This window comes from Salmo trutta, chromosome 18, assembly GCF_901001165.1.
Source record: "Salmo trutta chromosome 18, fSalTru1.1, whole genome shotgun sequence".
NCBI lineage: Eukaryota > Metazoa > Chordata > Actinopteri > Salmoniformes > Salmonidae > Salmo > Salmo trutta.
This window is the reverse complement of record NC_042974.1, coordinates 9,513,092-9,539,306: the sequence shown is the minus strand read 5'-3', so window position 1 is coordinate 9,539,306 and position 26,215 is coordinate 9,513,092. Positions and strand designations below refer to the sequence as shown.

Sequence of the window (26,215 nt, the reverse complement as noted above, 5' to 3'; positions counted from 1 at the left end):
ATTCATTATTTGGACAATTTTAACATAGTTAGCATATAGTGGTCAAATGGGGTAAAGCTTTGAAGTATGAAATAAAATATGTTACAGACTAAGACATTTGTCCCTTGGGACAATGGGACCTATAATTATTTGCATTACAAGTCACTTCTGACCTCCCTTACGTTTAAGGTTAGTCATTACCTGCTCTAAACAGCAGGTGGGGATGTTAATCAACATTTCATTAATAAAGCATGATCCCTTGACTTTGGGAATTTCATAACCAAGGACTTTGTCACACATTTTTGGTTGTTCAAACGTGTAGGTTTTTGAATGCATAATAATTTCCTCAAATGCACCCATGTCATTTAGGATTTTTGGTCAGTGGTAATGCGGAAATTAGATTTATCTTGATACTGTATATCCTTTTATTAGACAGATGTCTTTATAATTTGACCATTTCATCGAAGTAAACGTTAACAATTGAAAAACAAACAGACCCAAAATGATAAAACAAGATTTTCTTTATTTTGTAATACCATATATAATGCAAATTGCATATCTTTGGTGAAAATAAACTTTATAAACATTTTTATTAGAGGTTAGCATACAAAAACCAAAAAGTCTGTCTAACAGACATGGCAGACGACTGACGGATACTGGGTCGGCAGCTTTAGTTAGTTCAATGCGACAAAACTCTTTATCATAATCAATAAATTGCAACTGAATGAGAAAATAAAAACGCATTATCAATACTCAACACATTTTCAAACAATGAAGCATCCTATGTTTGTAGCTTTGAGTTTAGCATAATCTGTCACTGTGTCAAGTGAACATTATTGGTGACGATACAGACCCCTAGGGTGCCTCATCGTGTTTATTCGTCTGAGGAGTATTTCTGTCTGTAATAAAGCCCTTTTGTGGAGGAAAACTCATTCGGATTGGCTGGGCCTGGCTCCCAGGCTCACCCATGGCTGTACCCTTGTGAAATCCATAGATAAGCCTAATTTATTTATTTTAATTAACTGATTTCCTTATAAACAAACTCAGTAAAAATGCATATTGCATTATTTTTGTTCAGTATAAAAAAACAAACTTACTGAGAGACTCAGGATCATCTTCATGTTGAGTCTGATAAGAGCTTTCTTCTGGCAACAGCATGAACTATCTAAGTTTAAACACAAGTCCATGGGGTACCAAGACTAACACCAGGGCAACCCTCAGAAATGTGGGTTTTTAGTTTCAGTAAGTGTAGGTGACATCTATGGTGGCAGGATCCTAACATGGAGAGGGGGTGCCAACTAATATCTATGGTCTGACTACTTAGTGCAGTCAGAATATTATCTAAACATAAACAGTACAAATTCAGATACACTTCAACGCCTTTATGATGATTAAATCAACTTTCCCTATCAAGATAGGGAATGCCATCTGAAATGTCTACCTGTGACTCTCTGTACAACATCACTGTTGGCAAAAAAAATGGTTCAGAATCAATGTTAATCAATAGTCTTTTATCCAACAACAAAACATTGGAAAATAATGGTTAAATTGAAAAACACCCGCTCGAAAGACAATATATATTGTCAATATACATTGTCAATATACAGTACTTTCTCAGACACACTATAAGACATAGTGAAAATAGTGGTCTATGGCAGTAAAATATCATTTAGAAAATAAAACTAAATAAGTCTCAACAGGATTTTCCAGAGGGGAGAGAGGAAGTAACCTTTCCACTCACTTCAAATTACCTTTATTTGATAGAAGTTCCTTTCAATAGTCCATTATAAATTAATTATAAATAAATGTAATGGTCACCATTAATTTGTTCTTCGTTTATTCACAGCCAGATAAGACCAGTGTATTCCATGTCCATCTTATTTAGGAGAACTGCAGTTTAGTTCTAAGAACAAAATTCCCATTCAAAGAATACGGTGATTCCCATTCCAGAACCACCTAAATAAACTGAATATCAGACTAGGTCAGAGTTCTCCTACATTTCCTGTTGGCAGGCTTCTAAAAAACAGGGGCAACAACGTTACTGTCAGTCACAAATGCTGTGAGAAGAGGAAGATGGTTGCAATGGCCTTGGTAGTTCCACTTCTGTGACACAAATTCATGTTTGGCACTGCATACAATCTATACTTACCAACGTGACTTAATTTAACATTATTTCCTGTGATACAACACAAGTGGAAACCTAACTTGCACTTAAGTTGGCTCATGACAGAAGACAGTACACTGTACTGCAGTGCACCAACTAAAAGCTATTCTAATCATATGGGCATATTGGCATTTTGCTTACTAATGCAGGTTAACACATTCAAGCCCCAAAGAGCACCAGTCTGGCCTCATCACTTCACAAGTTCTGTTTCCACATCCTGTACTTTCCGTCACTGAACTCGATATAATCAAATGGCCCTAAACACATTACTGTACAGCGGAGAAAAGAGTGGTGCACTTCCTGAATTTGCCCTCCGTGTTTCCTTAATGGGGAACAAGACGAAGCAAAGCCTCTTTCTGTCACCACAGTCTGAACTCTGCCACAGGGTCAGCCAACAACATTCAGGAGGGGCAGTAGTACAATAACAGTCTCTCACAACATTGTCCATCTAACCTCACGACAACATTATTTTAACATCTTTGTTTTATCTTCCCTTTGGCCTGAATACAAATATTCGAGTAGGTGTGACTAGTATTACATGATTGAAAACTGAGCAGCACATCTGCCAGTGAGTGCCCTCATGCCAAGCGCATTGTCTTGGTATCACTATGGTTACAACAACATTTGCTTAGTTTCAGCCAGATTAGTCTACACTACACCTTGCATAGGATAAGATAGAATAGGACAAGACAGGATAGAATATATTAAATGTTATTTCTCAGTTTACACACTAAACACAAATAATTAATGTATGACAGAATTAGAGGGGTCAGCAGAGGAAGAGCGATGAAGTGGAGTAGGTTCTAATGCAATGAAGATGTAATTCTGTTTCTCAGAGTAGGACTAGAGTGGACTCTTCCAGATCTCAATGTAATTCTGTTTCTCAGAGTAGGACTAGAGTGGACTCTTCCAGATCTCAATGTAATTCTGTTTCTCAGAGTAGGACTAGAGTGGACTCTTCCAGATCTCAATGTAATTCTGTTTCTCAGAGTAGGACTATAGTGGACTCTTCCAGATCTCGATGTAATTATGTTTCTCTCAGAGTAGGACTAGAGTGGACTCTTCCAGATCTCAATGTAATTCTGTTTCTCAGAGTAGGACTAGAGTGGACTCTTCCTGATCGAGCAGTCGGCCACCTTTATGTTATTCCCCTGCCCACCATGGCAGTAGCAGAGTTCCAACATTCCCTTGGTTACGTTTCCACTCTCTGGTATTAAATCCTGACATGGACCCAGTCCAGCATTCTACTCCGTGTTTACGATCAGCCGCACTACTTTAATCTGTTGTTTTTAGACAGCAGTAGCGTCATCAACCCAGGAAAAAATACCAACAGTGAAAAATAATATAAAAAGTGGTTTAAGTTATTGCATCTCTCTTTGGAAGATATTCCAGACCAAGGTTGTCACCTATCAAAAAATAGTGGTATCTTCAGCACGGAGAAAGTGACTTCAACATGAGGAGAGGTTAGTTTGTTAGAGACATGCACTCATTCTCTTAGAAATAGGTTCACTTGGAAGAGGATACAGGTTGAGGAAGCATGCAATGCTTTGAGTTAGAAAAACTTTCAGCTTTTTCCCGTCTTTCATCCCCCAAAACATTATTTGAGTTGTGAGGATCTGCAGCGAAGCCATCAGAAACAACAAGCAGTTTTGTGATGGTTCTTCTCAGTAGTCCTCAAACACCCCAGTTTTACCCTGACCCACACACCTGATACACCCCAGTTACAAAAGTCTCAATATGGCTTTGTTCTCCTGTGTCAATGATACTATTGCCATTTGTTGTGTTGGATAGTGAGGGATATCCCATCTCATCATGTGTCAAACCAAAAACAGGCTTAAAATCAGCAACCAGAAAAGGAGGAGGCACAACCAAGACCAAGGGGCCTCCATCGTCAACCAAGACCACATGATCAGATCAGGGGTCAGGGGTTACAGGGGCAGAAGTCTGACGGCAAGGGCAGGAAAGTATGACAACCTCATTTCCTGTTCAGTTTTTTGCTCTTGGCACTGCGTTTGTTAAGGTCCATGGAGGTACGGATCCCAGCCAGGTGGAGCAGAGACCCGGCCGCCTCCTTCAGCTCCTCATCCAGCTCTGGGTTGACTGTCAGCTCCCTACGGGCCCTCTTACCCGCCGGGTGCTTCACCGAAGAGGAGGAGCGGCGAGGAGCAGGCCGGGGGCGGCCGCCTCTCTCGTCCCGGTCCCCGAGGTCGGAGTCGTCCTCGTCGCTATGGAAACCCTCACTGCCGGCGCGGCATGTACGGGGTCTGTGGCGGGCATGGCCGGGGGAGGGGCCTCCATCATCGAGGGAGGAAGAAGAGGAGGAGGAGGAGCGGGAGGAGCAGCGCTGCAGGGCCATACTGCTGTAGTTGTGGTCCTGGTTAGGATCGCTGCTCACCAGGATCAAGTCTGGCTGGGTCAGGTCCAGGGGACTCTCTGGATCACCTGGGACAGGGAGGGAAAGAAGAGAGGAGAGGGGGAGAGTGAGATTTAGAGGGAGGAGAACATCCTGACACTAAAGAAAGAGCGTTTCAGGATGCAACAGGGCAGTAGGAGTAGGTTATGTGATAAAGACGAAAGTGTTTTTAATCAAATAAGCGGCGGGCTAGGCAGTGTCTCTGTTCAGCAGACAACAGTAATTAACATTCATAACAATTGATGGCAACAGCAGTGGCAGAAGTGTCTAGTCGAATGAACACTATGAGAAGACATGGGAGAAAATACAACAAATCAAATTTTATTGGTCACATACACATGGTTAGCAGATGTTAATGCGAGTGTGGTGAAATGCTTGTGCTTCTAGTTCCAACTGTGCAGTAATATCTAACAAGTAATCTAACAAATTCACAACAGCTACCTTATACACACACGTAAATGGATGAATAAGAATATGTACATATAAATATATGGATGAGCAATGGCCGTGCAGCATAGGCAAGATGCAGTAGATGGTATAGAATACAGTATATACATATGAGATGTGTAATGTAGGATATGTAGATATTATTAAAGTGGCATTATTTAAAGTGACACCTTTATTAAATACATTTATTGAAGTGGCCAGAGATTTGAGTCTGTTAGTGATGGCTGTTTAACAGGTCTTGAGATAGAAGCAGTTTTTCAGTCTCTCGGTCCCAGCTTTGATGCATCTGTACTGACCTCGCCTTCTGGATGATAGTGGGGTGAACAGGCAGTGGCGCGGGTGGTTATTGTCCTTTATTATCTTTTTTTGCCTTCCTGTGACATCGGGTGCTGTAGGTGTCCTGGAGGGCAGGTAGTTTGCCCCCGGTGATGCGTTGTGCAGACCGCACCACCCTCTGGTAAGTCTTGCGGTTTAGGGCGGCACAGTTGCCGTACCAGGCAGTGATACAGCCCCACATTTAACATTTACATATAAGTCATTTAGCAGACGCTCTTATCCAGAGCGACTTACAAATTGGTGCATTCACCTTAAGATATCCAGTGGAACAACCACTTTACAATAGTGCATCTAAATCTTTTTTTGGGGGGGGGGGGTTAGAAGGATTACTTTATCCTATCCCAGGTATTCCTTAAAGAGGTGGGGTTTCAGGTGTCTCCGGAAGGTGGTGATTGACTCCGCTGACCCCGACAGGATGCTCTCAATTGTGCATCTTAAAGTTTGAGCATTAGGTGACAAGCCAAATTTCTTCAGCCTCCAGAGGTTAAAGAGGCACTGTTGCGCCTTCTTCACCACACTGTGTGAGTGGACCATTTCAGTTTGTCCGTGATGTGTACACCGAGAAACTTCACTTTCCACCTTGTCCACTACTGTCCCGTCGATGTGGATGGGGGGCTGCTCCCTCTGCTGTTTCCTGAAGTCCACGATCATCTCCTTTGTTTTGTTGACGTTGAGTGAGAGGTTTTCCTGACACCACACTCTGAGGGCCCTCACCTCCTTCCCTGTAGGCCGTCTTGTCGTTGTTGGTAATCAAGCCTACTACTGTAGTGTCGTCTGCAAACTTGATGATTGAGTTGGAGGTGTTCATGGCCACGCAGTACAGGAGAAGGCTGAGAACGCACCCTTGTGGGGCCCCAGTGTTGAGGATTAGCGGGATGGAGATGTAGTTTCCTACCCTCACCACCGGGGGGCGGCCCGCCAGAAAGTCCAGGACCCAGTTGCACAGGGCGGGGTCGAGACCCTGGGTCTCGAGCTTAATGACGAGTTTGGAGGGTACTATGGTGTTGAATGCTGAGCTGTAGTCAATGAACAGCATTCTTACATAGATATTCCTCTTGTCCAGATGGGATTGTGCAGGGTGATGGCGATTGCGTCGTCAGTGGACCTATTGGGGTGGTAAGCAAATTGAAGTGGGTCTAGGGTGGAGGTGATATGATCCTTGACTAGTCTCTCGAAGCACTTCATGATGACAGAAGTGAGTGCTACGGGGCAATAGTCATTTAGTTAAGTTACCTTAGCTTTCTTGGGAACAGGAACAATGGTGGCCATCTTGAAGAATGTGGGCACAGCGGACTGGGATAGGGATTGATTGAATATGTCCGTAAACACACCAGCCAGCTGGTCTGCGCATGCTCTTGAGGACGCGGCTAGGAATGCCGTCTGGGCCGGCAGCCTTGCGAGGGTTAACACGTTTAAATGTTTTTCTCACGTTGGCCACGGTGAAGGAGAGCCCACAGGCTTTGGTAGCGGGCCGTGTCAGTGGCAATGTATTGTCTTCAAAGCGAGCAAATAAGTTGTTTAATTTGTCTGGGAGCAAGACGATGTCCACGACGGGGCTGGTTTTCTTTTTGTAATCCGTGATTGACTGTAGACCCTGCCACATACGTCTCGGGTTTGAGCCATTGAATTGCGACTCTACTTTGTCTCTATACTGACACTTTGCTTGTTTGATTGCCTTGCGGAGGGAATAGCTTCACTGTTTGTATTCGGTCATGTTTCCAGTCGCCTTGCCATGATTAAAAGCAGTGGTTTGCGCTTTCAGTTTTGCGCAAATGCTGACATCAATCCACGGTTTCTGGCTAGGGAAGGTTTTAATAGCCACAGTGGGTACAACATCACCGATGCACTTGCTAATAAACTCGCACACCGAGTCAGCGTATACGTCAATGTTGTTGTCGGAGGCTACCTGGAACATATCCCCAGTCTACGTGATCGAAGCAATCTTGAAGCGTGGAATCCGATTGGTCAGACCAGTGTTGGATAGACCATACACGGGCGTTTCCTGTTTTAATTCCTGTCTATAGGCTGGGAGCAACAAAATGGAGTCATGGTCAGATTTGCCGAAGGGAGGGCTTTATATGCGTCGTGGAAGTTAGAGTAGCAATGATCTAGAATGCTACCAGCTCGTGTCACGCATTCGATATGCTGATAGAATTTAGGAAGCCTTGTTCTCAGATTAGCTTTGTTAAAATCCCCAGGTACAATAAATGCAGCCTCAGGATATATGGTTTCCAGTTTACATAGAGTCCAGTGAAGTTATTTCAGGGCCGTCGAGGTATCTGCTTTGGGGGAATATACATGGCTGTGACTATAATCGAAGAGAATTCTCTTGGTAGATAATGCGGTCGGCATTTGATTGTAAGGAATTCAAGGTCAGGTGAACAAAAGGACTTGAGTTCCTGTATGTTGTTATGATTACACCATGAGTCGTTAATCATAAGGCATACATCCCTGCCCTTCTTATCAGAGAGATGTTTGTTTCTGTCGGCGCGATGCGTGAAGAAACTGGGTGGCTGTACCGACCCTGACAACATATCCCGAGTGAGCCATGTTTCCGTGAAACAGAGAATGTTACAATCTCTGAAAGGCAATTTGTGCCCTAATTTCATCCACCTTGTTGTCTGGACATTGGCGAGTAATATGCTCGGAAGCGGTGGATGGTGTGCTCGCCTTCTAAGTCTTCCGGTTATTCACAGGAAGAGAATTCTATATGCAACCTTGTCTGGCTTAGAATGACAATATGTGAGTGGGACTTCAACTGTGCTTTGAGTGCATATATGAATCAATGGAGAGACAAGGATGTGTGTTACAAGGGTGGATAGATGCTGGGTGAGGGATGCAAAAGCAACAAAAAGAAAGATGAAAGTGTGAAAACGGGTGGGTGACACACACAGAGAGACAGAGAGAGATTCCACAGTGTTCCATCACAGCAGTAAGATTTGTGAGCTGTTGCCACAAGAAAAGGGCAACCAGTGAAGAACAAACACCATTGTAAATACCACGCATATTTATGTTTATTTATTTTCCCTTTTGTCCTATTTGCACATCGTTACACCGTATGTAGACATAATGACATTTGAAATGTCTTTATTCTTTTTGGAACTTCTGTGAGTGTAATGTTTACTCTTAATAAACAAAAGTGAAACAAACAATAACAATTATCTACTTCACTTGCTTTGACAATGTTAACATGTGTTTCCCATGTCAATAAAGCCCTTAAACTGAGAGAGAAGTAGTTAGGTGTAGAGAGAGAGAGAGAAGGGGGTTGAGTAGTAGTTAAAAGGTGTAGACAGAGAGAGATGTGGAAGAGGCATGGTGTGGGGTCTCTTACATGGGTTGGCGTGGTGATGGCCAGGGGCAGCGTTTAAGAGCATCATGGCAGTGGCAGCATCTATGTCAGACTCTGGAAGAGGAGAGAACATGCATGGAGGTCAGTGAAATAGCCAGTGTGTGTGTGTGTGTGGCCAGTCAAGGAGGGGCTAGAGGGACGTTTCCTGGCTCTCGCCATACCACACTTCAGGTTCTCTAAATGACTTCTAATCACCGAGAGGATTGGAGAATTATCAGCAGGGCCTCTGTAGTCAAGGTTACCAAACAAGAGGCTAGGGGGGAGAAAGAAGAGGATTCAGATCCGAATAATCTACATTGAGGCCTCTGGTTTGAAATCAAACAATGACTAAAATGACAATTAACCCTTTAGACCCCAATAGAATTCTAGAATGCTGCTGTAGATTACTGAGTTCAAGATAAAGCAACGTAAAACACCAAATAATGCATGCAGAGCAGAATTAGGCCGATACCTGCTAATTATCAAAATTCTACAACTACTTCTCTCTCTAGGTGGTTGTAGAATTTAATGTCTCTTTTCTAGATTTTGATAATTAGCGGGTATTGGCCTAATTCTGCTCTGCATGCATTATTTGGTGTTTTACGTTGTACACAGAGGACATTTTTGCAGAATTCTGCATGCAGAGTCTCAATTTGGTGTTTGTCCCATTTTGTGAATTATTGGTTGGTGAGCGGACCCCAGACCTCACAACCATAAAGGGCAATGGGTTCTAAAAACTGATTCAAGTATTTTTTTAGCCAGATCCTAATTGGTATGTCGAATTTTATTTTCCTTTCGATGGCATAGGCCCTTCTTGCCTTGTCTCAGCTCGTTCACCTCTCCCTCTCTTTCTCTAATGTTCGCTGATTAGTTACAAAGCTGGGACAGTTTCCAAATTAATTGCATCAGGGAAACAGGACAAAACAAGCAACTTGTTAGCTGGCTATGTAAACGTATATCCAACTCATCAAATGAGCTCCACTGCGCTGGCATCCACTACCCTAACACGACCGCTAAGCTGTCAAATAATAGGAAAATGAGGCAATGTCAACCTAACAAACCATAACCTAAACCCAACAGATAAACAAAAACTACTCTAGCCTTCATTTCAGTGGCTAGTTAGCTGGTTGTCTGTATGGCTAGCTCATGAAAATGACAGCTGAGGTTGACGCTTTGTGAGCGCTGCCAAAATGTACCACTACACAACTTTTCTTGTCTGACAGACTAACTAGTTAGCTAGCTATAGCATGCAGCTTGGGCTTTCTCCATATGAATTACAACAAAACAACCAACTAGTTAGCAGAATATATACAGCTAAACACTGCAACTATCCATGTGGTGTGGGGGCTGTGCTTTGGCAAAGTGGGTGGGGTTATATCCTGCCTGTTTGGCCCTGTCCGGGGGTATCATCGGATGGGGCCACAGTGTCTTCTGATCCCTCCTGTCTCAGCCTCCAGTATTTATGCTGCAGTAGTTTATGTGTCGGGGGGCTAGGGTCAGTCTGTTACATCTGGAGTATTCTCTTGTCTTATCCGGTGGCCTGTGTGAATTTAAATATGCTCTCTCTAATTCTCTTTCTTTCTTTCTTTCTCTCTCTCGGAGGACCTGAGCCCTAGGACCATGCCTCGGGACTACCTGGCATGATGACTCCTTGCTGTCCCCAGTCCACCTGGCCGTGCTGCTGCTCCAGTTTCAACTGTTCTGCCTGCGGCTACGGAACCCTGACCTGTTCACCGGACGTGCTTGTTGCACCCTCGACAACTACTCTGATTATTATTATTTGACCATGCTGGTCATTTATGAACATTTTAACATCTTGACCATGTTCTGTTATAATATCCACCCGGCACAGCCAGAAGAGGACTGGCCACCCCTCATAGCCTGGTTCCTCTCTAGGTTTCTTCCTGGGTTTTTGGCCTTTCTAGGGAGTTTTTCCTAGGGAGTTTTTCCTAGCCACCGTGCTTCTTTCACATGCATTGCTTGCTGTTTGGGGTTTTAGGCACAGCACTTTGAGATTTCAGCTGATATACGAAGGGCTATATAAATACATTTGATTTGATTTGATGAGACAGAGCAATCATTCGAGCTTCACCGCTGATGTGCTCGCCTGTACCAACCAAGTTAAAATGATATGAGAGGACTTTCACAGCATCAAACATTGACTGCACCAAACATATATCTGTCGTTGACTTATTTTACTCACCTTGACATCTGGTTGATGACAGCCACGCAAATACGACAACAGGTTGTTAGCAAGTACATTTTGCGATATTGACACAGATTATATTGTTAGAAAAACAAGACTATTCACGGCCGCTATAGTAACTTAAAGGCCTTCGATGGCCGCTATGGATTCTAATTATTAAAGATGAGAGGATGGTTATGTTGAATGTCTTGTCGGCCAAAGTTGCATGACGAAAATGTGCAGAGGCAACAACCATGTGAATTTGAAATGACATGCAGGAAGACAGCCGAAACTGGATCTAATTTAATATTAATCACATTTCTAGAGAATCTGAGGTGTGATCACCAGCAGAGATTATGTGTAACTGTGTTTATTTTTGTCGCACTGCTTTGCTTTATCTTGGCCAGGTCGCAGTTGTAAATGAGAACTTGTTCTCAACTGGCCTACCTGGTTAAATAAAGGTGAAATATATATAATTTTTTTGAAAGAGTTGTTGTGTGTTGTGTAAAGGTTCGCTGGTTTTTGCTGCACCTACTCCTTGTCCACTGGAGCCTCTGTTAGAGCATCACAAGAACAACAGATGAGTGCTAAAAGTGTTCTTGCAAGTTGAGTTGGGGGGGTAGGACTCACCTTTGAGAGAGCAGCCCTGAAGGAAGAGATGTCTATGGGGTGAGGTGGCAGGCGGTGTGGAGGCAGGCGGTGTGCAGAAGGCATGTGCTGCAGGGAAGTGCTGCTTCTTCAGGGCCTGGATCAGGTTAGGCCTGTACTCTGGGTCCACACACCACAGAGAACCCTTACCATTCAGCTGAAATAAACATCACACACTACATTAGAAAATACAGTAAGACTGACCTGGGTGGTGTTCATTTGGGGAACACCGTAGCTAAAAGTTTCAACTGAGCATTTCTTAGTGGATATATTCATATACCGTAATTTCCGGACTATTAAGTGCACCTGAATATAAGCCGCACCAACTGAATTTTAAAAAATATATTATTTTGAACATAAATAAGCCGCACATGTCTATAAGCCGCAGGTGCCTACCGGTACATTGAAACAAATGAACTTTACACAGGCTTTAACGAAACACGGCTTGTAACAACTCATTAAGACCAAGCTCCCGTGCAGCAGCTCTATTTCCTTTTCCAACAGCCAGATCAATCGCCTTCAACTTGAAAGCTGCATCATATGCATTTCTCTGTGTCTTTGCCATGATGAGGGTGACAAAATGACTACCGTAATCAGAATGATGGGAAGTTTGAGAGCGCTCGATTTAATCTAAACCGTAAACAAAAAAGTTGTTTGACCTTAACCCGTTCGGCAATTTCATTGGTCTAATGAAAGCTTCATGCCGCCAAAAAACTGAGCATGTCACAAAATGTGTTTTATTGGAGAGAAAAAAAATTGAAAGCGGGAAAAAAATCCATATATTAGCCGCGTCATTGTTTAAGCCGCGAGGTTCAAATTGTGTGAAAAAAGTTGCGGCTTATAGTACAGAATTTACGGTAGTATCTCATTGTAATACCACAAGACTCTGGCAAAGTTTTCATGACTAAGCTTAACAATAATAATAATAAATACCATTTTGCAGACGCTTTTATTCAAAGTGACTTTTATCCAAAGTCTTATCCAAAGCGACTTACAGTCATGCATGCACACATGCGTGGCCCGGGAATAAAACCCACAATCCTGACATTGCTAGTGCCATGCTCTATAAACTAAGCCATACAGGACCTCTTGATAGGCAGCAGCAGACAGCTGTTTTGCCTGCATGGCTGACTCTCACTGTAGCCTCACCAGGGCTTTAGTTTCTCTAGCTGCCATAATGACTCATAATGCAGTCACCAATCCAGGCCCTGCTGGGTGAACTGCATGATGGGAGGAAAACTGTCAATAAACATTCCATGCCGCCCTTAAATGGCTTATTATAGGGTTGGACTGAGTTTAGCTTTTTATACGTACTGGGAAAGTCCTTTTTATGTGACTTGCATTTGTAGAACCTCCCTACTGGAGCCAAGACGTTGTTATATATCCCATATGCAGGTTCATGAACTACCACTGAGACAACACACATCTACATGATGCTAAACAATATGTTCACATTTGTACATCTGTACGTGTGTGTGTGTGTGTGTGTGTGTGTGTGTGAAAGTGTGTAAACGGTTCTTTTTCAGCCCAGGAGGAGGAGGAAGCGAGAGGAGTAGGGATATAACCTTGACTCAGATTACCAGCTGGCACGCAGACAGGAAGGAGGAAATGTCACCATGGCAACGCAAACCACCAGGTAGTGTATCATCTGAAACCAGCGCTGATCGCTCTGCTGTGCTCTCTCAGCTCAGCAGACAGGTGGGCTCACACTGTGATGCACTGTGCCACAGTACTGTTGGTGCCGTTGATGCACCGTGCCGTTGATTGCAAATACAGAGTGAGCACATTATCAATGTTACACTACTGCCTCTGCCACTACACAATATCAGTATAGCGCTCCAATGATTCTTCATGACACTTTCACACAGCCAAGAATCTCAGAGGCAGGATACTATCAGCTAATTTGAACACAATTTTAATATTTATTTTTTTGTCATTTAGCAGATCCTCTTATCCAGAGCGACTTACAGCACTGGCCACGTGGGAATCGCACCCACAACCCTGGCGTTGCCAGCGCCATGCTCAACCAACTGAGCCACAAGGGACAACTTTAAACCCACTGGATGACGTCCATCGTCTCAATCTCACCCTGCAGTGTCAGCATTAGGGATTGGCATTTTACTTTTTTTGACAGTTCGAGTACCTCACATGATTTATTTGAGTACACATTTTAAAAAGTATATACAGTACTTTGCAAAAGTATTCACCCCCTTGGCGTTTTGTATGTGTAATTTAAATGGATTTTTATTTGGATTTCATGTAATGGACATACACAAAAAAATAGTCCAAATTGGTCAAGTGAAAAATATAACTTCTTTCAAAAAATTTGAAAAAATGTAAAACGGAAAAGTAGTGCCTGCATATGTATTCACCCCTTTATTATGAAGCCCCTAAATAAGATCTGGTGCAACCAATTACCTTCAGAAGTCACATTATTAGTTAAATAAATAAAGTCCACCTGTGTGCAATCTAAGTGTCACATGATCTCAGTATTTGATCCCCTGCTGATTTTGTACGTTTGCCCACTGATAAAGAAAGGATCAGTCTATAATTTTAATGGTAGGTTTATTTGAACAGTAAGAGACAGAATAACAACAACAAAAAATCCAGAAAAACGCATGTCAAAAATGTTATAAATTGATTTGCATTTTAATGAGGGAAATAAGTATTTGACCCCCTCTCAATCAGAAAGATTTCTGGCTCCCAGGTGTCTTTTATACATGTAACGAGCTGAGATTAGGAGCACACTCTTAAAGTGAGTGCTCCTAACCGCAGCTTGTTACCTGTATAAAAGACACATGTCCACAGAAGCAATCAATCAATCAGATTCCAAACTCTCCACCATAGCCAAGACCAAAGAGCTCTCCAAGGATGTCAGGGACAAGATTGTAGACCTACACAAGGCTGGAATGGGCTACAAGACCATCGCCAAGCAGCTTGGTGAGAAGGTGACAACATTTGGTGCGATTATTCGCAAATGGAAAAAAACACAAAATAACTGTCAATATCCCTTGGCCTGGGGCTCCATGCAAGATCTCACCTCGTGGGGTTGCAATGATCATGAGAACGGTGAGGAATCAGCCCAGAACTACACGGGAGGATCTTGTCAATGATCTCAAGGCAGCTGGGACGATAGTCACCAAGAAAACAATTGGTAACACACTACGCCGTGAAGGACTGAAATCCTGCAGCGCCAGCAAGGTCCCCCTGCTCAAGAATACATACATGCCCGTCTGAAGTTTTCCAATGAACATCTGAATGATTCAGAGGACAACTGGTCAGATGAGACCAAAATGGAGCTCTTTGGCATCAACTCAACTCGCTGTGTTTGGAGGAGGAGGAATGCTGCCTATGACCCCAAGAACACCATCCCCACTGTCAAACATGGAGGTGGAAACATTATGCTTTGGGGGTGTTTTTCTGCTAAGGGGACAGGACAACTTCACCGCATCAAAGGGACGATGGACGGGGCCATGTACAGTCAAATCTTGGGTGTAAACATCCTTCCCTCAGCCAGGCCATTGAAAATGGGTCGTGGATGGGTATTCCAGCATGACAATGACCCAAAACACACGGCCAAGGCAACAAAGGAGTGGCTCAAGAAGAAGCACATTAAGGTCCTGGAGTGGCCTAGCCAGTCTCCAGACCTTAATCCCATAGAGAATCTGTGGAGGAGCTGAAGGTTCGAGTTGCCAAACGTCAGCCTCGAAACCTTAATGACTTGGAGAAGATCTGCAAAGAGGAGTGGGACAAAATCCCTCCTGAGATGTGTGTAAACCAGGTGGTTTTGCAGAGGGATCAAATACTTATTTCCCTCATTAAAATGCAAATTGTATAAAATTTTTGACATGCATTTTTCTGGATTTTTTTGTTGTTATTCTGTCTCTCACTGTTTAAATAAACCTACCATTAAAATTATAGACTGATCATTTCTTTGTAAGTGGGCAAACGTACAAAACCAGCAGGGGATCAAATACTTTCCCCCCCCCACTGCGTGTGTGTGTGTGTGTGTGTGTACGTACACACACACGTTTTGAAAAGCCCCAGAGTCTGCAACACCACTAAGCAAGAGGCACCACCAAGCAAGCAGCACCATGAAGACCAAGGAGCTCTCCAAACAGGTCAGGGACAAAGTTGTGGAGAAGTACAGATCAGGATTGGGTTATACAAAAATATCAAACTTTGAACATCCCACGGAGCACCATGAAATCCATTATAGAGGTCGACAGATTATGATTTTTCAACGCAGATGCCGATTATTGGACGACCAAATAATATATATTTGCAATAAATGACAATTACAACAGTACTGAATAAACACTTAACTTAATACATAAATAAAATCCATTTAGTCTCATAATGAACATGTTCAACTTGGTTTAAATAATGCAAAGACACAGTATTGGAGAAGAAAGTAAAAGTGCAATATGTGGCATGTAATAAAAGCTAACGTTTAAGTTCCTTGCTCAGAACATATGAAAGCTGGTGGTTCCTTTTCACGAGTCTTCAATATTCCCAGAAGTTTTAGGTTGTAGTTATTATAGGACTATTTCTCTCTATACGATTTGTATTTCATATACCTTTGACTATTGGATGTTCTTATAGGCACTTTAGTATTGCCAGCCTAATCTCGAGAGTTGATAGGCTTGAAGTCATAAACAGCGCTGTGCTGCAAGCATTGCTAAGAACTGCTGTTTGAATGAATGCTTACGAGCCTGCTGCTGCCTACCACCGCTTAGTCAGACTGCTCTATCAAATCCTATACTTAATTATAATATAATAAACACACAAATACGAGCCTTTGGTCATTAATATGGTCAAATCCGGAACCTATCATTTCGAAAAGAAAATGTTTATTCTTTCAGTGAAATACGGAATCTTTCCGTATTTTATCGAACGGTTGGCAATCCTAAGTCTAAATATTGCTGTTACATTGTACAACCTTCAATGTTGTCAGTTATGTAAAATTCTGGCTAATTAATTATGGTCTTCGTTAGGGATAAATGGCCTTTCAACAGTTCGCCAAGAGCCAGGCGGCCCAAACTGCTGCATATAATCTGACTCTGCTTGCACTGAACGCAGGAGAAGTGACAATTTCCCTAGTTAATATTGCCTGCTAACATGAATTTATTTTAACTACATATGCAGGTTTAAAAAACATATAGTCATGTATTGATTTTAAGAAAGGCATTGATGTTTATGGTTAGGTACATTATTGCAACGATTGTGCTTTTTTCGCAAATGCGCTTTTGTTAAATCAACCGTTTGGCAAAGTTGAAGTAGGCTGTGATTCGATGATAAATTAACAGGCACCACATTGATTATATGCAATGCAGAACAAGCTAGTTAACCTATATAAAAAAAACATGTGTGGTTAACTAGTGATTATGTGAAGATTGATTGTTTTTTTTATTAGATAAGTTTAATGCTAGCTAGCAACTTACCTTGGCTCCTTGCAGCCACAAGGTCCTTTTGATGCTGCACATGCGTAACAGGTGGTCAGCCTGCCACGAAGTCTCCTCGTGGAGTGCAATGTAATCGGCCATAATCGGCGTCCAAAAAGGCAGATTACCAATTATTATGAAAACTTGAAATCGGCCCTAATTAAATGGCCATGCCAATTAAATCGGTCGACCACTAATACATTATTAAAAAATTGAAAGAAAATGGCACCACAACAAACCTGCCAAGAGAGGGCCGCCCACCAAAACTCACAGACCAGGCAAGGAGGGCATTAATCAGAGAGGCAACAAAGAGACAAAAAAGAACCCTGAAGGAGCTGCAAAGCTCCACAGCAGAGATTGGAGTATCTGTCCATAGGACCATTTTAAGACGTACACTCCACAGAGCTGGGCTTTACAGAAGAGTAGACAGAAAAAAGCCATTGCTTAAAGAAAAAAAAAAGCAAATACGTTTGGTGTTCGCCAAAAGACATATGGGAGACTGCCCAAACATATGGAAGAAGGTACTCTGGTCAGATTAGACAAATGCAGCTTTTTGGCCATCAAGGAAAACACTATGCATGGTGCAAACCCAAAACCCCGAGAACATCATCCCCACAGTGAAGCATGGTGGTGGCAGCATCATGCTTTGGGGATGTTTTTCCCCATCGGCAGGGACTGGGGAACTGGTCAGAATTGAAGGAATGATGGATGGCGCTAAATACAGGGAAATTCTTTAGGGAAACCTGTTTCAGTCTTCCAGAGATTTCAGACTGGGACAGAGGTCCACCTTCCAGCAGAACAATGACCCTAAGCATACTGCTAAAGCAACACTCGAGTGGTTTAAGGGGAAACATTTACATGTCTTGGAATGGCCTAGTCAAAGCCCAGACCTCAATCCAATTGAGAATCTGTGGTATGACTTAAAGATTGTTGTACAACAGCGGAACCCATCCAACTTGAAGGATCTGGAGCAGTTTTGGCTTGAAGAATGGGCATAAACCCCATTGGCTAGATGTGCCAAGCTTATAGAGACTTGCAGCTGTAATTGCTGCAAAAGGTGGCTCTACAAAGTATTGACTTTGGGGGGGGTGAATAGTTGTGCACGCTCAAGTTCAAATTTGTCTTTTTCTTGTTTGTTTCACAAGAACAAATATTTAGCATCCTCAAAGTGGTAGGCACGTTGTGTAAATCAAATGATACAACCCCCCCAAAAAAATATATTTTAATTCCAGGTTGTCAGGCAACAAAATAGAAAAAATGCCATCGGGGGAGAATACTTTCGCAAGGCACTGTATTTGTATAACATAACGCTCACGCTGGAAAGAAGTGTGCGCATGTATCTATAGGCCTAAATGTTTTCAACTGTAATAAAAACAGACAACCTTACTTACATAAGTATTCAGACCCTTTGCTATGAGACTCAAAATTGAGCTCAGGTGCATCCTGTTTCCATTGATCATCCTTGAGATGTTTCTAGAACTTGATTGGAAGACATTTGGAACCACCAAGACTCTTCCCAGAGCCGGCCGCATGGCCAAACTAAGAAAATCGGGGAGAAGGGCCTTGGTCAGGGATGTGATCTTCCAGAAGGACAACCTTCTCTGCAGCACTCCACCAATCAGGTCTTTACGGTAGAGTGGCCAGATGGAAGCCACTCCTCAGTAAAAGGCACATGACAGCCCGCTTGGAGTTTGCCAAAGGGCACCTAAAGACTCTGACCATGAGAAACAAGATTCTCTGGTCTGATGAAACCAAGGTTGAACGCGTTGGCCCGAATGACAAGCGTCACGTCTGGAGGAAACCTGGCACCATCCCTACGGTGAAGCATGGTGGTGGCAGCATCATGCTGTGGGGATGTTTTTCAGCGGCAAGGACTGGTATTTTTATTTAACCTTAACTAGGCAAGTCAGTTAAGAACAAATTCTTATTTACAATGACGGCCTACCCCGGCCAAACCCGGACGACGCTGGGCCAATTGTGCGCTGCCCTATGGGACTCCCAATCACGGCCGGATGTGATACAGCCTGGAATCTAACGAGGGACTGTAGCAGTGCCTTAGACCACTGCCCCACTCGGGAGCCCCAGTAGAATAGTCAAGGGAAAAAAACTTTTTTCTTTGTCATTATGTGGCATTGTGTGTAGATTGAGTGCAAAAAAAACGATTTAATCCAAGGCTGTAACGTAACAAAATGTGTAAAAAGTCAAGGGGTCTGAATACTTTCCGAATGCACTATACAAATACAACACTAGAGTCAAAGCAAAATAACGGTCGTCTTCAAGACAAAAAAACAACAAAACATTTTTAGTTTATTTTCCCATTCTGGCTGCCACAAAGCACATTTCACCAAATGGTATTACAGTATTTGATTTTTTTCAATCTCTGGTTAACCTCTCTAGGGTAGGGGGCAGTATTTTCACATCCGGATAAAAAAAACGTACCCGATTTAATCTGGTTATTACTACTGCCCAGAAACTAGAATATGCATATAATTGTTTGATTTGGATAGAAAACACCCTAAAGTTCCTAAAACTGTTTGAATGGTGTCTGTGAGTATAACAGAACTCATATGGCAGGCAAAAACCTGAGAAGATTCTGTACAGGAAGTGCCCTCTCTGACCATTTCTTGGCCTTCTACACTCTCTTTATTGAAAACAAAGGATCTCTGCTGTAACGTGACACTTTCTGAGGCTCCCATAGGCTCTCAGAAGGCGCCAGAACGGGGAATGATGACTTTGCAGCCCCAGGCTGAAAAACAGTAGCGCATTTGGTAAGTGGTCGATCTGAGAACAATGAGACGGGCGCGCGTGTGCATGTGAAGAGTCCATTTTAGATTTTGAGTCTTTGAACGAAAACAGGGTTTCCCGGTCGGGAATATTATCGCTATTTTACCAGAAAAATCGCATAAAAATGTATTTTAAACAGCGTTTGACATGCTTCGAAGTACGGTAATGGAATATTTTGAAATTTTTTGTCACGATACGCGTCCGCGCGTCACGGTTCGGATAGTGTCTTGAACGCAAGAACAAAACAGAGGATATTTGAACATAACTATGGATTATTTTGAACCAAAACAACATTTGTGGATGAAGTAGAAGTCCTGGGAGTGCATTCTGACAAAGAACAGCAAAGGTAATCCAATTTTTCTTATAGTAAATCGGAGTTTGGTGAGTGCCAAACTTGGTGGGTGTCAAAATAGCTAGCCCGTGATGGCCGGGCTATCTACTCAGAATATTGCAAAATGTGCTTTTGCCGAAAAGCTATTTTAAAATCGGACACCGCGATTGCATAAAGGAGTTCTGTATCTATAATTCTTAAAATAATTATGTTTTTTGTGAACGTTTATCGTGAGTAATTTAGTAAATTCACCGGAAGTTTGCGGTGGGTATGCTCGTTCTGAACGTCACATGCTAATGTAAAAAGCTGGTATTTGATATAAATATGAACTTGATTGAACAAAACATGCATGTATTGTATAACATAATGTCCTAGGAGTGTCATCTGATGAAGATCATCAAAGGTTAGTGCTGCATTTAGCTGTGGTTTTGGTTTTTGTGACATTATATGCTAGCTTGAAAAATGGGTGTCTGATTATTTCTGGCTGGGTACTCTGCTGACATAATCTCATGTTTTGCTTTCGTTGTAAAGCCTTTTTGAAATTGGACAGTGTGGTTAGATTAACGAGAGTCTTGTCTTTAAAATGGTGTAAAATAGTAATATGTTTGAGAAATTGAAGTAATAGCATTTCTAAGGTATTTGAATATCGCGCCACGGGATTCCACTGGCTGTTGAGTAGGTGGGACGATTTCGTCCCACATACCCTAGAGAGGTTAAAGATCAAGCATTGACATCCGTTCGAGTGCTGGATTACTAACGGCCACCCCTAGTCAGATGAGAACTTGTTGTCCTTGCAGGAATCGAACCCACAACCTAGGCACTGCCAACTCTTTGCAGGGTAAACAAACAAAGTGTGTTTGTGTGTGTGCACGTGCATCTCAAAGTTCCCTCACCTTTCCAAGGCTCCTCTCCACCTTACGGAAACACTTGTTGAGTGACAGGTTGTGTCTGACGCTGTTCTTCCAGCCGGTGGGGGCCGAGGAGAAGTAGGGGAAGTGCTGTACGATCCAACCATAGATGTCCTTCACCGGCAGCCTCTTACTGGGGCTCTGCTCTATGGCCATGTAGATCAACAGAGAGAATGAGAAGGGAGGCTTGGACTTCAACAAGTCCCTCTGTGACAAAGAGGAAGAGGATGAAGAGGGGGGGTTCTGAGGGGCTCCGGTGTCGCCCTCAATGTCAAAGAGGGGGCTGGCACTGGGTTGGGCCCCCCCGGCCCCTCCTAGGGTAAAGTTCTGGAGCAGGTTTTCATGGAGCCAGTTGAGGTTGGTGAGCTCCTCATCCTCAGAGCCCCCGGAACCAACGGACCCCCGGTCCAGACTGGTGGCCAATGGGCTGGCTGCACCACACTCTGCCTCCGGGAGAGTCCCCGCCCCCCCACACAAACCCCTAAGTCCCACCCTTTCCCCCTGCATCCCCGGCGTTTCCGCTTTCTTATCCGGCGACATCCCGATGATTGGACCCATTAAACCAGGGAGGTCTGGAGAAAGAAGAGAAGAAAGGTTTAGAGTTGGTTCCAAAATAACTGACAGAGAAAAGGGGCTACACAGAGAAAGAGGTTGCATAGACTAGCACAGTTGGATACTAGTAGCTAGATAAAAACAGGTTGGTAGCATTGAACTTTCCTTCACACAGCGGCACAATCACAGCAGAGAGCAGCTTTCCCAACACGACTGGAAACATGAAATAAATGGATGTGACAATTTGAAATGATGTGCTCTACCAAGCGCTCAATGTGTTTTACTAAGGTTGGCCCGAGGGCAGGCAGGGCTACCCTCCCCTCCTTTTTCCCCTCTGCCCCCTCTCCTTCACATGCAGGCTGATGTGTAGACTACCCTCCCCTCCTCTCTCACTCTACAGCCAAGAGCCTTTGATGAGGACCTCTGAAGAGTCTGGGACGACTACAGTCTCTCCAGCCTGCTCTCCTCTCCACCCACCTCGTCTGACCAGACGCACCTGCTTCTTAAATGCCAATGAGCATTAAACCATCCCTGTCACGATGTGAGAGCTGACAGAGAAAGGATCCTTCCCTCTTACACTGCCTTATTAAGTAGACAGCTTTCAAATACAGAGCTGCCTACCCTGCAATCATCTAGGTGTCAGGACTACCACTTATCTTGGCACAACCCACCTGATACCGCTTGACTGGAGATTAGAAATACAATATAAACATCATTTAGAATCAAGGTAGGAGACAGCAATAATACATTCTAAAGGGACTTCCAAGATTAGGACTAGAAAAGACCGACATTCTGTAGAAATGGGTTTTAAGTCCTGTTTTAAAAGTTCATAATGATGGAGTGGCTTTCAGATGGTCAGGGAGAGCATTCCATAGGCGAGGGGCAAGGGAGCAGAAGGCTTGGTCCCCCATGGAGATGTGTCTTGGGGACTTGACGCAGTAGGGATTGGCTAGAGCAGTGATAGGAATTAGGTCCCCGATGTAGGTGGGACTCAATCCATTCAAGCCTTTAAACACTAGGAGGAATTTAAAGTCAATCCTTTAGTTAACCCGTAGCCAGTGGAGTTCTGCAGGGATGGGGGTGGTGTGGGCTGACTTCCTGGTCAGGACTCTGGCAGCACAATTCTGGAGAAGTTGTAGCCTCTTCAGTGATTTTGACTGGAAGGCCCACGAACAGGGCGTTGATGTAATCTTGCAGTTGTTCAGCTGGAGTAAGTTCTCTTTCATCCATGACATGATTTGGGCAGCTGCCAAGTTTTGCTTGTGCTGAAAGACAGTGTCCAGTTTGGTGTTAATATAGCAAGGGTGATACTGGGTGGGAGAACAAACGGGGGTCCTAATTTTTTACCTTTTAAAATGCATTTCTACACAGTTTGACACTACTTACTATGCCTCTCGAGGGGTATATGGAGGGGTGTATGGTCCCCCCCAAATTAAAATATTTATTTTTGGGACGGGGAAAGATTTCTTTGTGGGAAAACAGCGAACTTCCTGCATATACAGTGGCAAGAAGAAATATGTGAACCCTTTGGAAATACTGGAATTTCAGCAATAAATTGGTCAAACATTCAACTTATTCAATATAGACAAGACAAATACATTAATTTGTGTTAAGTATAAGCACACTGTTTGTTTGTGGTGACTTAGATGAAGATCAGATCAAATTTGATGACCAATTTATGCAGAAATCAAGTAATTCCAAAGGGTTCACATATTTCTTCTTGCCACTGTGTACAAGGTATTCAGACCCCTTCACTTTTTATACATTTTGTTACGTTACAGCCTTATTCTAAAATGTATTAAATAGTTATTTTCCCCTCAATCTACACACATTACCCCATAATGACAAAACAACAAACTTTATTTAAAATGTATAAAAATCAAATTTACATAAGTATTCAGACACTTTACCCAGTGCTTTGTTGAAGCACCTTTGGCAGCAATTACAGCCTTGAGTCTTCTTGGGTATGACACTACAAGCTTGGCATACCTGTATTGGAACGAGGAGGCTGTAATCGCTGCCAAAGGTACTTCAACAAACAGGGAAGAACTTGGTTTTGTTGTTTTGAAAGTGTATTGGAAAGTTCTTAGAAGCAAGCTAACTCTTTAGTTTGGATCCCGCAACGCAGTCGGCATCAGCTGCTGAGACTGCTAGTCTCTGTCCGGTGATCTTGCCGATCAAAGACGGGTCTGAGGAGCAATTTGGTGATGCAGTTAGCTGCATATAAGTTGGCGGGGTTTTCTTCAGGGCTTGAACGCAGCCCGCAACACAATTAGCCATTGTGGCTGGGACCACGGATTGCCCCGGGTTTGTGGTTGTCTCGATCCCTGCTGTTTCTCGTTTTCAATCTTTCCGGTTACCTGCCATGTCTGGAACTGCGAGGAGCTACCATGACAAAGACCAAAGCCGGCGAGAGTACCGTTGAGGACAGTGGTGTTTCTATAACAGGTGAAGGATGTTTTAAAAACAAACAAAAATTGTTCTACAAGCAGTTGTTACAACAAGAAAATAGCATCAAGTGTTGTGTCCAAATACTGGTGGATTCAACTAATAAAAGAATAGACAACCTGACCAGAGAGGTCCAGGACCTGAATAACAGTTTGCAGTTCTCCCAGGATCAGCTCAATGAGTTGAAACAGGAGAATGGCAAGATGACAGCAATCTGTAAGTCAGTGAAAGAGGACATCAGTTCTGTGTGTGAATCCATGATAAAAATGACAGATAAATCAACTCGATGGACAATCAAGGCGGAACATGGTTGTGGACGGAATTTCAGAATCTCCACGAGACCGGGACGGAGTCTGGGGACATAGTGAGGGAAATGATTTGAGAAATTGAAGATTGAAGTTGAAATTGAAGAGGAGGAGCGCACCCACAGGACTGGAAAACCCAGGTGACAGGCCCATGCCGATAGTTGTCAAGTTCCAGAGGTTCAAGGACAAGGTAGCTGGTCTGGAAAGAGCCAAGAATTTGAGAGGAATGTATATCTTCCTCAATGACTACCATCCTGAAGTTGTGCGACAGAAGAGGAAAGAACTTATACACAGCCATGAACGTTGGCAGACAGAGCATGGGGACATGACTTACATCCGCTGTGACAGGCTCATCGTCCTCCCTCCCAGAAGCCTATAAGGGATGAGCGAGCCAAGCCTTTTGGTTAGCAGCTTCAACCCCGCAGCATACGCACGGACACACACCTATTGCTCGTTTGCTCTTTTCAGTATTATGTCTCTGATGAGTTCCCAGGAAAGAACTGAAATAACCCATATTAATACATAGTCCTAGAAATAAGGTTCATGAAATCCATAACTTGCTAACATCAGATAACCTTCATATATTAGCCATTTCTGAGACTCGGATAATTAATTTGATGATACAGCAGTAGCAATACAAGGATATAACATCTATAGAAGAGACAGAAATGCTTAAGGGGAGGTGTTGCTGTATAAATTCCAGAGCCATATCCCTGTAATGCTTAGAGAAGATCTAATGTCAAGTGTTATTGAAGTGTTGTTGTTGCATGTTCACTTCGCACATCTAAAGCTTTTCTTCTGGGGTGTTGCTATAGGCCACCAAGTGCTAACAGTCAGTATCTAAATAATGTGTTTAATGCTTGATAGTGTATGTGATGTAAACAGAGGTCTACTTTTTTGGGGACCTGAATATTGACTGGTTTTCATCAAGTTGTCCGCTCAAGAGGAAGCTTCTCACTGTACAGTGTCTGTAATCTGGTTCAAATGATTAATCTATGTAGCCTCCAACACTCTACTCAGCAAACTGGATGCAGTTTATCACAGTGCCATCCGTTTTGTCACCAAAGCCCCCTATACTACCCACCACCGCGACCTGTACGCTCTCGTTGCCTGGCCCTCGCTTCATACTCGTCGCCAAACCCACTGGCTCCAGGTCATCTACAAGTCTATGCTAGGTAAAGCCCCACCTTATTTCGGTTCACTGGTCACCATAGCAGTACCCACCCATAGCACGCGCTCAAGCAGGTATATTTCACTGGTCACCCCCAAAGCCAATTCCTCCTTTGGCTGCCTTTCCTTCCAGTTCTCTGCTGCCAATGACTGGAACGAACTGCAAAAAAAATCACTGAAGCTGGAGACTCATATCTCCCTCACGAACTTTAAGCACCAGCTGCCAGAGCGGCTCACAGATCACTGCACATAGCCCATCCACCTACCATCTTCTGCACACCTATCACTCCAGTGTTTAAAAAGTGTGTGATATATATATATACACACACACACACACACACACACACACACACTTTTTCCCCCCTACTGTACTATTGACTGTAGGTTTGTTTATTCCATGTGTAACTCTGTTGTATGTGTCGAACTTCTTTGCTTTATCTTGGCCAGGTCGCAGTTGTAAATGAGAACTTGTTCTCAACTGGTTAAATAAAATGTGAAATACATTAAAAAAAAAAAAAAAAAGTGTGTACAATGAATGAACCACGAAACAGCAAAACAATATTTTGTATCGCAACACAATACATTGACTCACACAGTAGCCTAAAGGAGAACTAAACACACAGGAAATATTCTCACAGTACGTGGAATTTACTTCCTCCTCTGGAATGTTTGTACACATTCAGTAGCTACATAAGACCAGCGGAAAATAGTCCAATTAATCAATGAGGCCAAGCAAGAGCACAGAAGGCAGCCAGCAAGAGACATCCCCCACT

General features: G+C 43.2%; 1 protein-coding gene across 2 annotated transcripts in view; it reads right to left on the bottom strand.

The window, feature by feature from the left end:
* Positions 1–482: 482 nt before the first annotated feature.
* LOC115152813 (forkhead box protein N2-like) overlaps positions 483–26,215 on the bottom strand; it is a 53,901-nt gene continuing 28,168 nt past the window's right edge. For both annotated transcript variants that reach the window (XM_029697647.1, XM_029697648.1), the window contains exons 2-5: positions 20,953–21,539; positions 11,483–11,657; positions 8,671–8,742; positions 483–4,585 (exon numbers count right to left, since the gene is read on the bottom strand). In XM_029697647.1, coding sequence (XP_029553507.1) covers positions 4,119–4,585; positions 8,671–8,742; positions 11,483–11,657; positions 20,953–21,525 — 1,287 coding nt within the window. In that variant the 5' untranslated portion in view covers positions 21,526–21,539 and the 3' untranslated portion in view covers positions 483–4,118. The remainder of the gene's footprint in view (positions 4,586–8,670; positions 8,743–11,482; positions 11,658–20,952; positions 21,540–26,215) is intronic.